This window comes from Haliotis asinina, chromosome 9, assembly GCF_037392515.1.
Source record: "Haliotis asinina isolate JCU_RB_2024 chromosome 9, JCU_Hal_asi_v2, whole genome shotgun sequence".
NCBI lineage: Eukaryota > Metazoa > Mollusca > Gastropoda > Lepetellida > Haliotidae > Haliotis > Haliotis asinina.
Window position 1 is genome coordinate 23,548,479 of NC_090288.1, and position 17,273 is coordinate 23,565,751.

Here is a 17,273-nt window from a genome sequence, read left to right on the forward strand (position 1 = left end):
CTTTGTGCCTGTGACGGTTGTTGTTGGTTTTATCTCGTCAGGAGACATACCGAGTATCCTCGCTAATGGTCGGCCGAGCCTCAAGGGGTTTCTTCCGTTGTTGATTAACACCACTGTACCGTTTGAGTCGTTCATCTTGAGTTCGGCTCCCAGGGGTTTGAAGACCTCGTCGTTTAGAGAGCACACGCTGTAGTAGCCGTCAGTTATCTGGCTACGAGTTCCACTGACGAACAGCTTATTGTTGCTGGCGTTGATGTTAGTCCATTGCGGTAGGTAGGTGATATCGCAGAGTGCGACTTCGAGTTGGTCTGAAGTGTTATCGATCGCGTGCGTCAGCTGAACGGCCTCACCGCTCGTTATTCCTGGAAGTGTTATGTACATGTTAGAGTATATATGCTCATTATATAAGAGTTTTAAAATGTTGTTTTCCCCCATGAAGATCGTGGTTGCTCCTGGGTTGTATTTCAATGCCCAGCTTTTAGATGTGTTCGATAAGTATAAGCTTTCGGTGACTAACATCAAGGCAGTCCACGCTTGGTTCAACAACCCTATGCAGTTCTGGCAGAATCAATTAAACTTTGCCGTGTGGTGCGCTACAACGGGGTGTGGTGTGACATTGACCGACACTCGGCGTGGACCGCTGAGTCAGTCTGTGTTCAAGTTCCACGTGTACTACCAGGTCAGACGTATCCTTAAAGAGATCAGCGCCCCCCTCCCACAGGACAAAGCGTGGGACGCAACAAACAACCCGTACGATAGACGGGTCTACGAACGTATTTGCAATGAATTCGAAATAAGCCCGAAGACGGATTGGCGTTTGCCGGGGCTGAATCACGGGTTGGGTATTCCTTACAGCGATGGGCTCTCAGTAAAAGCATTTAAGAAAGATTTACTAACAAACTTTATGAAACGAAAAATGTTTAGTACTGGGAATTTTTTCCATGCATTAGATGATATTGTTCCTAAACCTACCAAATATGGACCAAAACCAGTGAAAGATGCAAGTGATGATTTAGTGAAACGAGGTATACTTAGGCAGGACTTTGCTTTATCGAGTAATGAATGGAGGGATGATCGTATGGACTTTGAAGGTGGTGTTGCTTTCACAATCCAGAAAGTGGAGCAGTCAACCGCAGACGGGTGGAAAATGTTTATGCTGGATACGTCGAAAGGATTCACTCGTGCTGGGGTAGTCAGGTTGAACGACTCGATTCGATGGGTGCGCAGTCGATGACGCGTTCCAACATCCTCGGTAAGGGAACTGCTTACGACGCTCAGAAACAGTTCGTTTCCAACGTTGAGGATGCTATCAATTCTCCAGTTGATCTCCCGCGGGCCATCGACCGTTACCAAAACGTGTGACATCAACTCATCTACGAGAATAAAAAGGGCTACATAAAAGAACGTAGGCGACTGCTCAAGATAGACTCCAATTAAATGTTTTACAATATATCCAACAGTGCGTAAAACAGCCACTTAAGGGTTACCTCCCATTACTGTGAACCAATTAGACATTGGTTCTCTTAGGTGTAAACACTATGACTACTGTGCGCGAGCTGAAGCGGGTCGCAAAACAGAGAGGTGTGATCGGGTATTCTCGAATGCGAAAGTCAGCATTGTTGAGATTACTAGGTTTAGAAGCCCCTCCTACGGTAACACAATTAAAAGCTCAAGCAAAACAGCTTGGATACACGGGTTATTCAAACCTGGGGAGAGCCGGGTTAACCGCATTGTTATCACATGCCCCCGTAGCAAAACCTCCCACTGTAAAACAACTGAAAGCCGAGGCACACGATTTGGGTTTAGGCGGGTATTCCCGTATGAGAAAACCACAGCTTGTAGAATTATTACGACAGAATAGAGCTATTGACCTACAGTTCGTGCGCACTGAGCGCGCTGTAGGCAACTATTTGAGAGGTTGGCGCATGCATGTTGACAGAAACATAGACATTACAGATATCAAGCCTCTGATAGCTGATAAGGTCAACCAGGAACTAAATAACCTAGGAAGTATCAAGTTTCAGATCACAGTGAAAATGTCGCTCGATAAGCAGGTTGGGAGTACCACTGAGTATGTTCAGCCTTACTTCCGAGGTAAACAAGAGGTCGTCACACATACAGAGACCATTGACACATCAATCGATACCAGTTTTCAGCAGATACGAGAATACCTAGAACGCTACACACACTTGGGGTCCGGGTGGGCTGTAGATAAAATCGATAATGTCTATCTAGACATAGCTAACTACGTGCCGTTCAGAGGCGGGTCATACCTAGCCTTGCCCCCCTACTATAGGAACAAACATGCCATAGTAAACGTTAAGAATAGAGGAAACGATTGCCTGAGGTTAGCTATCAGGTCAGCCTTATTTCCAGCTGACACTAATCCGAACAGGCCTTCTAATTATCCTCAGGATGATGGGCTCAACTGGGATGGTATAGATGAACCCACCCCCATATCCCAGATCACTAAAGTAGAAAAACAGAATAATCTGGCTATAAATGTCTTTGGACACGAAGGTAACACAACAATAGTACACAGATTGGGTGGACCCGTGGGTCGCGTTATCAATATATTCATGATCCAACGAGGTGAAAAGTATCACTACACGTGGATAAAACATCTCAGCCGGTTGTTGCACGACCAGTCGAAACACGATGGGGAAAAACACTTTTGTGTACGATGCCTACACGGTTTCAGTCGAGCTGATTTATTAGAATCCCACCGGGAGGATTGCCAAGGTGTGGGGCAGACGGCTATACGAGTCGACATGCCTAAGGAAGATAACAAAATCCTAAAATTCAGTAACCACAAGAACCAAATGTCTGTGCCTTATATCATATACGCCGACTTCGAAGCCTTAGTTGTGGGTGGGGATTCCCCCAGTGGTGCCGCCGGCGAGGCTCCCTTCACCCACAAAACACAAGAGCATAAAACCTGTGGGTTTGGATACATTGTCGTCCGTTGTGACGGGGAAACGAAAGCTCCGGTAGTGTATAGGGGCCCTGACGCGGCTGAAAGGTTTCTAAAGTGTTTGCAGGAGGAAGAAAAGATTATTAGGAATGCATTGTATAGAATCGCTCCCATGCGTATGACCCGAGTCGACAGGCTAGCTCACGCTAGTAGCACTAACTGTCACGTGTGTGACTCACCACTTAACGGTGATTCGGCGAGAGATCACTGCCACATAACTGGTAAGTATAGAGGCGCCGCTCACAGCGCGTGCAACCTCAAGCTTAAAATCAATCCTAAGACAATAAACATCCCCGTTGTCTTTCACAACTTGAGAGGGTACGACTCACACTTGATCATGCAGGCCATCGCGAAAATCGATGGTAATATAACGTGCATCCCCAACAACATGGAGAGATACATCTCCTTCAGCTTAAACGGACTTAGGTTCATTGACTCGTTTCAGTTCCTCCTGTCGTCACTCGACAGTCTGGTCAAGGCCAACAATACCTTCCCTATCACCGATCGATACACAGACGCCGAGACTAGACCCCTGCTTATGAGGAAGGGTGTGTACCCCTATGAGTACATGGATAGTTGGGCCAAGTTCACCGAGACCAGACTACCCCCTATTGACTGCTTTTATAGCAAGCTGAATGAGGCGTCCGTCTCACGAGATGATTACTCGCACGCGACTAACGTATGGAATAAACTGGGTTGTAAGAACCTGGGTGATTATCACGACCTGTACTTGAGGACAGATGTACTGCTGTTAGCCGACGTGTTTGAGACGTTTAGGCGGACGTGTTTCAAGCAGTATAAACTCGACCCCGCATGGTATTACACCAGCCCAGGTCTGTCGTGGGACGCCTTGCTTAAAAAGACCGGAGTTAATTTGGAATTGCTCACAGATTACGACATGCACCTATTCATTGAGAAAGGCTTGCGAGGTGGGATTTCCATGGCATCCAAACGATACGCTAAAGCAAATAATCAATACGTGAAAGGTTACGATCCTAACAAGCCAACCAATCACATTCTCTACCTCGACGCAAACAACCTGTACGGCTGGGCCATGAGCCAGTATCTACCTACAGGGGGATTCGAATGGGTACCCCACGTTGATGTTATGGGGGTTGCACCAGATTCGAACAAAGGGTATATCCTCGAGGTTGACTTAGAGTATACCAAGGAATTACACACATCGCACAACAGCTACCCCCTGGCCCCCGAACGTATGAGGGTTAACCCAGACTGGATGTCTGAGTACCAACATAACTTGTTAGGTGGGCGTGTGACAGACGTTGAAAAACTCGTTCCTAACTTAATGAATAAGACCAAGTACATCGTTCACTATCGCAACCTACAGCTGTACCTGTCGTTGGGTATGAGGCTGACCAAAATACACAGGGTGCTCATGTTCGACCAGAGCCCATGGATGGAACCCTACATCAGAATGAACACAGATCTACGAAAAAAAGCCACCAGTGATTTTGAGAAAAATCTCTACAAGCTCATGAACAACTCGGTGTTTGGTAAGACTATGGAGAACCTGAGGAAACGCGTGACCGTGAAGCTGGTTCGGTCGAGTGAGGAAGACAAGCTCAGGAGATTGATAGCCAGTCCGGCATTCAACCGTAGTAAGATATTCACAGACAACCTGGTTGCCCTACACATGAAGAAAAGCCACATAAAATTCAACCGGCCTGTTTACGTGGGGATGAGCATCCTCGATTTATCCAAACACCTGATGTACGACTTTTACTACAACGAGCTCAAGAAACAGTACGGTGACAGGTGTGAAGTGCTGTACACTGACACGGATTCCCTGCTGATGGAGATTCGAACCGAGGACGTGTACGAGGACATGAAAAAACACCTCGATTTATACGACACCAGCGACTACCCTAAGACCCATACCATACACAGTACGGTAAATAAAAAGGTCCTAGGTAAGATGAAGGACGAGTGTGCTGGCACGCCCATAGCCGAGTACATAGGTTTGAGACCTAAGATGTACTCCATACTGAAAGCCGACAATAGTGAGATCCGGAAGGCTAAGGGGGTTAAGAAGTATGTGGTGAAACAACACATCAAACACGCCAGATTCAAGGAAGCCCTGTTCAAGACCCGTACCTTTAGGCATAAAATGAACACACTTAGAAGTGATGGACATAAGATATACGGACTGACTATAAACAAGACGTCCCTGTCGCCTATGGACACGAAACGTTGGATAGCTATTGATGGGATAAACACATACGCGTATGGACATGAAAAAATTTGAGGCTATTTACTACAGCCCGCGTGGGTACTGGAAAGGAGCTAGCGCAGTAGATAAGCTAGCTGAAATAGCGCGAGTACCCCCGGAGGAAGCCAAAGCGTGGCTTGAAAAACAAGCCCTGTGGCAGATCTATTTGCCGGCACCACGCTACGTGCCTAGAAGGAGGTTCGGTATTAACATACCTAATAGCGTTCACCAGGCAGACCTACTGTTCCTACCCCACGACAAGAGGTACAAGTATGCCTTAACCGTAGTGGACGTAGCCAGTCGTTACAAGGAAGCCGAACCCTTGACCACGAAAGATTCGACCCAGGTAGCCAGAGGATTCGAACGCATATACAAACGCAGCCCGCTGACGTGGCCAACAGAGCTGCAAGTTGACCCCGGACGGGAGTTCATGGGTGCCGTGTCACAACTGCTAGCCAAACACGATACAAAGGTCAGGCGTGGCACGGCCGGAGCCCATCGCAGCCAAGCCATAGTTGAGAGATTTAATAGGACTTTGGCTGAGCGCTTGTTCGGCCATCAGTATGCTAGGGAGATGGCCACCCCTGGAAAACGATCGACTGAATGGGTCACGAGGTTACCCAAGGTGGTGTCGGCAATCAACCATGAAGTCACCCGTCTCACCGGTAAGAAACCGGCTGACGCTATCAAACTAAAATCAATAGTTGCAGAGTCGGCCGCTCCATTGCGTGGGAAGGAGAAACAGATACCAGATAGGGCCCTAGTTAGGTATCTATACCAGCCGGGGGAACACGAGGGTGATAGCGGTAAGCGGGCCACCGATCCTATATGGTCAGTCAAAACTTACAACATAGATAAAGTGGATATGAAAGCCGACGAACCTAACTTGTACTACTTGAGGGATGGGTCGGGTAGGGGGTTTGTAAGAGAAGAATTATTGATCGTACCGTACGGCACAGTGTTGCCTCCTACCAACACACGGTAATAATAGCAAGTCACGTTAAGCGGTAAACGTGACATAGGCACCCAACTTTTTTGTAGTAGGGGTAATAGTAGCAAGAGCTAAGGGCCCAACCAAAGCCTTATTTACTAAATAAGGCTTTGTAGAGACTTTTCTTGAAAGTGTTTTAGAACTGTCATTCCCTATACTACTATTTTGTATTCATTTGTCGTCTGCAACTTCAAGTGATAATATTGTCTGATTTCGAAAAAAAAGATATAACGAACTGATGTTCTAAAACCGATCGATGTAACTGTGTTCTGCAAATGCTGCACACAAGCACTATGTTTAGAGTTCATAGTCTAACGTCAATTGGTGGTTTTACCCAAAGGAGGTTACTCTTATCTTTACATGTCACTCGAACTTGACTCTGTGGCCAACTGATTTAGAAAGTCATTCCTTGTCAATCTAAAGCTTTTTTCGTATGTTTTTTGAAAGGTAGTTTGGGAGCAAATTACTATGCGCGACAGGCTGCGCTCTGTTGTTTTCACAAGGCGCAATTTGATCATTATTAGCACGTCCTAGAATAGACGCAGAATTGTGACATTAAAACCAATTGATTTTGTGCAATATCCACTTTGATAAGATATAAACTTGTAGAAATTTTAAGATCAAGTATTCATAAAACCAGTTTATTTGAGCTTGGGTGCTACTGTTGTACAATATCATGCAAACATGGCAATATCATTAGAAGTTACAGTCGCCTTATGTATGTCACAAAATAGTACTTCCTTACTTAAACAAGAGTCATCAGAAGATGACATATCCCCCCCAGCCCCCATATGTTTGAAACGACAAAAGTTATTTATTGTGTTTTCATGAAAAATATAAATGCCATACATCTGTAATCAGAAAAAGTCACCATTTCAAGATCTGTCTCATATATCTGTCAAGATCTTTTGAATATGAAATGGTTTCAAGTTGTGCTCCGGAAACGAAGCCCGAAACGTGTCCATGGAAACCGAGAAAATAGTAAATCACAAAAACCTGTACTTAACAAAAGGCACCACTTCAGGTTCTGATTGATATATCTACCAAGTTTTGCATAAAAATATTGAACGGTTTTTGAGTTATGCTCTGGAAACGAAGCCCACCCCACCATAAGACTAACACCAAACTGTTCCATGGGAAAACAAAAAAGAATAAAAATGCCCCAAATCTGTAAACAGCAAAAGGCACAACCACATAGGCTGAGATTACTATATCTATCTAGGACGTAAATAGATTGGTGTTGCAAAACATGTATCCTTCCTGATCTAAGCCCCTTAAACTCAACTTTCAAAGAATTTCCATAAAGTCATATACACAGTATTCATTAGCATATTCTCACCTCATGTGCCAGTTCCAAGGAGGCCTCAGCATGAGCCAACTTCTTCACTGTTTTACTCTGTTCCTTACTGAGTGACTGAATGTCACTTTCAATCGTGGATTTCTTTTTTTCAGAGTTGTTTAGGTCTTCTTGCAATCGTGCTATAGTTCCTGTCAATGTGGCATTTTCCCCTTCTAATGCTGACCTAGACTGAGAATAGATTAACATAAAAATATTTAATGTTGAAATGTATAACACATCATTCAGCACATCAGAAGTATAGTTTACTGTACCCCTATGTATAGTTTTCCTCTGAAACATACTACAACCAAAGTCCAAGGACACTTGTTTCAAGTGCTTTAATGTTTAAATGGTGCAGGGCAAAACTTTACTTTTTAACATTTACATCTGTGTAGAGCCAACTGTAATTTTTAATCTCATGCATGAAAACAGGTGTGCAGGTGATCTCAATTAACAGTTTTTTTGTTCAGGGCTAACTGTTCTACTGATTTATTTGTACACATTCAATGACTGAGAGACACGCATCATGGCCTTTGAGACACAGACGGACAGACTGACAGACATGAGGAGTTCCAAGCACACTCAACTTTTTGCCACAGAACTCCCATATTTGTGATGGGTTTCTTCTTCCAAAACCCCTAAGTATGCTTAGCACAAAAACTCACAAGGAGTGAGCACTCCCAGTAAATGTGGTGTTCTGCCACATTTTTTGTTCAAGAGAAAAAAGAAGGAGCTACGTGATTCCACATCTTGCCCAAATTCACCAGAAAACTACCACAGAGTTAAAGTCTCGTGACCTTAATCTGGACGATCCCAGCTTCAAAGCCATACATCAGTTTACACTCGAGTTGAAAGAGAACAAGGTCCAGTAAGCTCAACTGATTTAATGTTCAGTTCCAAACAGCATCGAATGACCTTCACTCCTCTGATTAAGTTTAGTCAACTTATGAGTGGAATGCATCAAAATGCACTAGAATTCGATATTTACACTTCACTGATGTAATTCCTTGATGATTAGAGGTCAGTAAGCAAGAGTGTCACCTCTGCATCATTGAACAAAACTGGCCTGTCTGTCTATGATGATGTTTAACACCCGTGTACAACTATGTCCAAGAAAAGTAGCAAGAAGATGAATAATGGAGGTCCATACAACTTTATTGAACACAAGGTAATATGGACTACTCACACAAAGAATGTTAATGTCTGCATTACTTTAAGTGATGTCCAGTCACTGAAAGTCACTGAGATGTCATGTAGGTGGTGGGAAGTGAAGATCGTTTCTGACTTCCAGAAACATCCCTCCATAATCAATGTCAAAATGCAGTTGCTCTGCAAAGTCCAAAGTAAATATGGTTTGATGCAGCTGGAGGGGGCAGACTGGTGAAAGCCGAAGCCAGTAGGATAGCCAATCTCATCCAAAATGTTAATGTAGCATGGGAGACTTCCACTGATGATGCAGTGATAAGAGGATGAAAAGGCACTTGTGCAGTCTGCAAGGATCTTGTGAAGTAGTAATGTCAATTCTCAAAGCTCTAATTGAACAAAGAGAAAGTCTTCAGTATCATCTGACCCAAGTGTGTTGGACAATGGCAGAATAGTACATAGACTGTCTGGTTGTCAGTTGATTCTTTGCTATAAAATTCTAGCAATGTTTTTCCTTCTTGAACCATTTGTTCACTTCCAATACATGGAGTTCTGACATACAAGCAGGGGTACACAAAGCTACCAGTGAGAAGGCACTGAAGGGGACATGCTTAAAGATATGTTCGACCAAATGTTCGTAGTCACTGGAAACTAGATGTTGCAAAATGATTGACAAATCCCAAGCCAGGGACAGAACTGAGAGTGCAGCTGAGTTATTGTTCCCTGTTGCCGCAGCTAATATTGTGTGAAAAAAACTAATTGTACTCACGTTTTCATACTCCAACTTAATGGACAAGATCATGTTGTTTAGCTTTTCCTGGGCATCCAAACTTGCATCCTGAAAAGCAGCTTGTCTGACATTCTCCAGCTGCTGTTTCAGATTAAGGTTCTCATGATTGGCCTGGATTAATCTTGCAAAACAGAAAAAAGTAAGTGAAACAGTACGAAAACTGGGTAAGAACAACTACTTCAGAAAATCTGCTCACATCAGTGTAACTTACATATCTGTTTCTATTATAATCAAAATCAAATGGAATTTGTCATTTCAAGTGTTTCTGACAACACTACCTTCATCACATCACAGAAACAAATTCCCCATTTCAGTTGTCTTCACATACAAAATATTTTAGACTTTCAAGAGACTTCTTCAGTGTCAATCTTTCTAATCCTTCCAAAAAATGACATTATAGGTCCGTCTCCTATTCTCGTGCTCAACACTCTTTCTGCCGAGATTGCCAATGTGCGATATTTGGCGGTTGTTTACATCATTGACTGGTAACTAGGAAGTGGCCCAAGTCTGTGAATGATCAAAATTTAGTTTTTACAAAGTAAGACAGATCATAACTTTTTAATGGTACTTCATAATGTTACTTCCTCTTTATGCTTTGGGAATGGGAAAGGCCTTATTACAGGTTGTTCAGCTTGACATGATCTGTTTGCTTTACTTTTTCTCAGCCGACGTCCCTATGTACCACCAGATTAGGAAACACCAGTATACATAGATTAGATTCTGATAAACTTTGGAGGTGGAGAGACAACATTTTTGCATAATTTGTTTATTTATCTGAGCATTCATATGGCTGAGCATGGCAGCATATTTAGAAAAATAGAGCATGGCAGTTTGACCAAGCCTTATTGAAATAGTCTCTGTTATATAGTTAATGACAGAAGTTTACTTTGTAAATTATTAAGTTCAGTGAGCTCCTTCTGCATGAAGTGAAATGTTGGTGGGTAGTTATTCTTCTTTATAAAGTTGAAAATGGTATGTTCTGACAGTATGATGACATGGTTTAAGCAATTGTTAATTTTTAGAGAGAGCCAAAATGAATGCCTTCCTTGGATTTTTGCAATTTTGATATCCAGGTCTCTCCAGATGCAACAGTAACTGCATTTTGTACTGTCCACATAACCCATCTTAGAGAGAAGGCAGTTGGTTATCAATATATGGTGTAGGATTTGATATTGGAACCACCATAGTTCATTCCACTTTTATGCAAACAAACCGGATAGAATTGACACTCAATGTTCTTTAATATCATGTATGTAGGCATATGTCGTTGGCATTTTGGAACAGGGTTTATGAGAAATATTTATTATATTCCTTAAGTTATGTAAACTGAAATAGCTCTCTAAAATAACGACATGGCTGTCAATAGAAAGGAAATCAATGCAGCTTGACCACTGTCTTCATATACACCAACACTGAGTCATTAGCTGCCGATAATTAGTTAGATAAAGGCCGGTTGGCCACTGAAGCATGACATTGTGAGTGAGGTGCAGGATACTGCAGGCATCTAGACAAATATGTCATGTCACGTGACAGCCTGATCAGGACCCTAGGGTTAAATCAAGAATGCTTTGTCTGAGTCTGGTCTTGACCCTCGGACAACGGCTAGGCAGGTTGGCTGACCATCGCCTCCCTAAATGTGCCCAGCCCTTGTTACATCATCATGTAGTTGTATACCGGTTATATCATGAATAAAGTCTTGTGGACCTACTGATGGACTTCTGTATTAGAAGAGGCAGATATCCCGCAACCATTACCAGCCTGGGATACATGTTTAAAGACATGCTCCCATTCAGCGAAGTAGTTATTTCTCTCATATGTGTTTTTAATAACTATTTTGTAGTAGAACTGTGAATCTTTATTTTGTTTGTTCAGATGGTATATGTGAAATAGCAAAAGAAGAAAAGTAGGAAAGTGTTTCATTTTGGTAATCTATCACGGAATAATAATTTATTATTAATTATTACCACTACAATCAATATAAATGATGATTCAGATATTAGGAACATATATTACCGACAGAAAATAAGGGAACCAAGAAATTGAATGTAGATGACTTTGACTGTGACAGGGTCCGTTATCATGGCGTATCTCAAAAAAAGCAACATCCAATGACAATGGAATTTCTCATAATGCATGCCCAGCACGTGCTACACGTGTATACAGAAGTTAACTCCTGTAAATGTACTGGAGAAGTCGCAATCACTAATGCAATAGAGATTGACACTTACTGACAGAAATGCCTCCGAGGCAGTATCTCGGTGAAGCAACAAAATGGAGAATTGCGGGGATGATAGAGGGGGGGGATATCATTATGTGAAGTTGCCCGGCAGATGGGTAAATCAAAAAGTGTAATTTCACGCCTGTGGGATAAGTACCATCAAACGGGTGGGGTTGCAACAAGACCTGGGCGTGGTAGACCAAATCAACGACACCACGACAGGATCGTCTCATTACGTTAATTGCTCTACGCGATAGGTTTAAATCGGCCCCTGCCATCAATAGAGAATTCCGCACACTCACTGGAAGACGCATTTCAACCTCAACCGTTAAAAACCGACTCTATCAAGCTTGTCTGAAAGCAAGACGACCTTTTAAGGGTGTCACCCTTTCAGCTCACCATAAGCGCCAAAGATTGGCATGGGCTAGGCAGCATCAGGGACAGGCTATGCGCCACTGGCGTTACACCATGTTCTCTGATGAGTCAAGGTTTTGCCTACGATTCACAGATGGCAGAAAACGTTGTTGGCGTCGGAGCGGGGAGCGATATGCCAGAGCAGCAATTCTTGACCATGATCGATATGGAGGTGGTAGTGTCATGGTTTGGGGTGGGATTACACATGACAGAATTGCCCGAATTGTCTCCGCTTATCTCCGACAAGAAGGTATCCAGACATTGGACTGGCCCTGTAAGTCCCCAGACTTGTCCCCAATTGAACATCTCTGGGACATTCTTGGTCGAAGGGTGTACGCCAGGGACCCAGGACCCGCCAACCTGGCCCAGCTTGGTGCAGCTCTCCAAGAGGAATGGCGGGCAATACCACGGGCAACCATCCGGAAATTGATTAACAGCATGCCATCAAGGTGCCGTGAATGTGTTGCCCAACATGGTGGACACACCAGATATTGAACTTGACGCCTAAAATTGATTTATTGGATATTTAAAGCAGTTTCAAATTCGCTATTATTTCATTAGTTCCCTTATTTGTTGTCGGTAGTATATATGTATAGAATATTAGTTTATAATGTAAGCATAGAATATTGTGGGGATGAGTAGTACTGTGCGTAGTGCTCAGGTCACAAAATTAGTTGAAGTTGAGCACTGTCGAGCTCAGACAGTCCTTGGATGGGTGGCCGTGTTTGGCAGTTTGACTCCTGAGAGTTTCTAGGATGTCGGTCCTGCCCCACAACAAAGCACATGTGAAACATGTGGTCTCACCTAAGGCACTTGAGTTTGTTCAAGAATTGCCTCTGTTCACCCAGCAGAAAATGGGTATCCAGTGAGATAAAGTTATGTGACTATTAATAGGCAGCTTGGGTTATCTGGGGTAATAATGATGATGTTCAGTATGTTATGCGCTTAGGGCATGTCCCTTAGTGATGTGGATGAGGCGCCATATAAGTACTCTTATTATTATCACTTACAGATTAAAGATTGAAATGCATCAGAGGGGGTTTGCATGATCCTGGCACAGTCAAGTCAGTAAGGCTCATCATCAGCTCAGGGCCCTCGCCCCCTCCACACGCAGCCCAGACAGCGAATGGGACTTCTCCCAGGAAACACTGCCTAGTCAAACCCACCAAGAACTTTTCAGAGAATATAAAGGCTCCCCAACACTGCAGCCTTCTGCATTACCCAGATTGTCAGAAGGGCTGTGTTCCTGGTGGAGAACCCAGGCACTCTCCTGATCTGCGCCAAGAGATCAGGAGGTACCAAACCAAGGGCACAGAGAACAATGGGGAGCCTAACGACAGTGTTTTGGGGATGCAAGCGAAACATTTCAAAGGCAAGGTCCGCATAATTATCATGCTTTTCCTGAATCTTGCCAATCACATTGCTGTCAAAAGGGACAGAAAATTCTATGATATAAATAATTTCATTGGCTTCATTAAAAAGGCCAAGATCAGGTTTGTTGGCTGGAATTCGTCTCAGGCTGTATATTGGCCTGTTCCAGAGAAGTTTAAAAGCATCATGTTCCAGGACACCCTGGACATGTTCAGGGTCGTACCATGGATAGACCTCGGGGTCAAAGCCATAGGCATGGTGGAGACGATAGTTAAAGCAGCGAGCCATGCCATCATGTCTTTTATGATATGCCGTTTGTGCCAAGGAAGGGCATCCACTGATAAGGTGTTGGACAAGTCTCTGTGAATTCATTGCAAAGATGACATTTCATATCGTTATTTTCTTTATGTTATTATTAGTTTCATCCTCCTCATCATCATCATCATCCTCATCCGTAACACCCCATTAAAAAGACTTGAAAGCAACAGAACTTATCTCACAGACATACTATTGAAAAATACTATTTTAATTCAAGAATAGTGTGAAAATGAAATATTTTGGCAATAGGATTGAGACTTCAAGCACAGATCAGCTCTATCCCTCACCCAAGAGGGTTTTATTGACTCTGTGTCCGTTGTTATTTTGTTTCTAGTTCATAAAATTTTAATTAGCTCCCTGTGACTTCAGACTTTTTACTGAGCTAATTCCCCACAAGTAGACCAGCACACCAGTAAGAATAGGGGTTTCACCAGGATGCTACATTGGGACCAAAGACCTTAATCATAACAAGTCATTGGCTTCTACGGAATTGTTTTATAGCTTGAACAACACCTTTAAAGTTATTTTTCACACTGAAAACAGTTTTGAAGGTTTCGATGGGTATGACTTGTCCTTTGTTATCAACTAGATCCTTGATGAAACATTCCCCATTTACAAACCAATCAACCAATTTGTAAAATATGCTGATAATTCCTACTTTTATGTTCTTGTTACACCATATATATATTGTGCTAAAATGCACTTGAAGACAGGGCACCTGGTAAGTACTGCTAACTGTCTGAACCCCATTCCCTGAGTGGGACAAGGAGGCAGGATTTTTGTGACTTGGAGGCTTGCTCCTGGAGACAAATAGGCATGGCTTGTGTTGCTGGATTGGAAATCAAAGACTGCCTGGGGTCTATGTTAGAGGCGATGGTCGTAAGTGCTCGAATGTTCTAGGATGAATGACTTTATATGTAAATGCTGTTTGTCGTGTTAAACATAAACACACAGAGATTAAGTGGAGTAACATCATCAACCTCCTTCAACGCTTGACCTACATACACTCCCACACCAAGACTTTGGTAAGTTGACATTATATTTGCGACCCATAACTTTAAATCTGACTCAGTTGTATTGTACATGAAACCTCTGTTGTGTACCTTCATATCTTGCTTTCCGTTTGAAACAAAATTATTGAAAATTTCAGACTTCTCAGTGTTGTATTTTGCTGGTTCTGTGGGAACTTCTTTCACCTTTCGTCACAGCAATTATTCACAGTAACAATATGATGAAATTGTGGAAAAGTGTCTCAGTGCAAAAGAATCAACATCTGATGAACACTTTGTAAAAGAACATTATAGCTTACTTTTCTTGTAACATCTCAATCTTCATTTCAAGTTTGGAGTTATGGTCCTGGAAAAAAAACAAAAGAGTCATTTAATGTCAAAACAAATCCAAGATTCTATCTTTATTGTGTATGTTTGCATGTCATTAACGAGTACTGATAACTGTTAGGTTCTGCTTTGTGATTTAGATTTTCTGTGTAATTCTGGATATTATCTGTATGAGCTAACAAGAGGACAACATAATCAATATCTCCCACAAATTCTTGCCTCATTATCCATGTATTCAATCAAACTACTGGTTTTAGAAATTATAGATATTATAACTTTTGTAATTTAGTTCACAGTTTGTATATCCTATCACTTCTGTACTAGGTTTCACCATTTATAAAACTCATCACTTACCTATTAGGTTCCATTATATTGTTGAAAGTCTCATAACTTATATAAATTCTTCAAAAAAGGTAAGGGAACCTGAACTGTCAATTTGGATAGGAAATGTAAACATCAACAAACATTTCAAGGACAGACATCTTATGAACACACCACCATTTCCCTTTATTACCACCCTTAAACACAACCCATGATCTGCATGTGCACAACGAAGTAGCCCCTGAAACGTGCATGGGATCCCACTCTTTGATATTTTTTCAAGAAGGTCGAGAAAACACTTAGAACATTCATGTTGACAGTCATCTTGAAACATGTTTGATAGTGTTTGTTTCTAGTCGTTTGTTTTAAAATGAAAATCATATACAGTCATCCCTCGCCATAACACGGGTCTTAGGGTCCATGGATGACCCCCAGTGTTACAGTACTTATTATGTAATGTGGAACAAAGACCAAGTAAAATCATATTTTCCAAGGACATAATAAAACTGCTATTTCGTGTATTGTGCCCAGTGAAATCTATATCGTGATGTTGAAGGTGGAAATAAACAAACTTTGAAAATGAAAAGATATATATGTATGTGAAACCTGCTATCAAAAACATATTCAACATAAGAATGAACACAGGCCGTTCCCAGTCTGGATACATTTTATGTAGGAGACAGTTTGACAAACCACCACTGACTTCCCGCGGTACTTGCAACTTTGTGAAAAAAACCCCAAAATGTTGGCCATTTAGTTGTTAAAAATGACTTCAATCAATCAATAACGCGGGTCTCGGAATCCATAGATTACGAGGTAATAGTCTCTTCATAGTTGCTTAGAATAATGTGGAATTAGTAGGCGCGAAAAACTTTTTTATGGGAGCCACAGATTACCCAGTGGTTTAACCGAATCTGCATTATCGCGAAACGCAGTATTGTGAGGAATGACTGTACATGCAAATTACATGCCATACACCAAACATCATTAAAAAACGACTACGTTCCAAATAACAATGGTTGTAAGGAAGTGCAAATGGTGATGCAATGATATCACATCAACACTGACTCTAAATAGTCAAGTAAATTTGTATTTTCCAAGCACATAACAAAACTTCTATTTTGTGTATGTTGCCCAGTGAAAATTATCGTGATGATGAAGGTGGAAATAAACAAACTTTGAAAATGAATATACAGTCGAACCCTGTTTACCCGGACGTTTTGGTTTCACTCGAAAATCGCCCGGATGGCGAGACGTCTGTTAACTGGATCAAACATCCAAAACGTGAAAATTAAATGAAAGCGAAAAATATTCACGTAGGTATATCAATAAAGCAACAGTCAGTAGTAATAACAGTGAATCGTCATAACATATAAATGTACCAATAATACATGGAAGGCGGAATGTTGGTTACCATTTGTCAAGTTGTCTCAGACGTAATCGTGTAGCATGGGGAGCTTCAGATGGTAAGTTTGATGAAACACATAAATCGATGACACAAAGTTTCTATTTTGTCAACTGCATATTCTTTTGTTAATTTTAAATGCCCTGAAAACATACGAAATCACATCGAATTTATGCTGTCTGCAGAAAGTAAATTTCCAGATGGGATCCCATGACTTAGATCATGTGGCAGGCTATTTTTAACTTGCATCATGACAGATAGCAGGGGTTGATTTTTAAGTTTTATATACAGTACAATTACCGTGCAGTTTCCCTTATTCCTACTTAACATGTGTTTTCGTTACTGATGAGATGTTCTCACTCGCGCCAAATCCTAGTAAACAACCCGAGTGACACGCGTCACTAGTGTTTTGATGGATACTT

The 17,273-nt window shown here is 42.1% G+C and overlaps 1 protein-coding gene across 1 annotated transcript in view; it reads right to left on the minus strand.

Moving 5' to 3' along the window:
- The window catches only part of LOC137296913 (ankyrin repeat domain-containing protein 26-like), a 523,769-nt gene that overhangs the window by 203,899 nt on the left and 302,597 nt on the right, over positions 1 to 17,273 (minus strand). Inside the window, exons 29-31 of the mRNA XM_067828810.1 lie at positions 15,098 to 15,144; positions 9,447 to 9,588; positions 7,535 to 7,723 (exon numbers count right to left, since the gene is read on the minus strand). Coding sequence (XP_067684911.1) covers positions 7,535 to 7,723; positions 9,447 to 9,588; positions 15,098 to 15,144 — 378 coding nt within the window. The remainder of the gene's footprint in view (positions 1 to 7,534; positions 7,724 to 9,446; positions 9,589 to 15,097; positions 15,145 to 17,273) is intronic.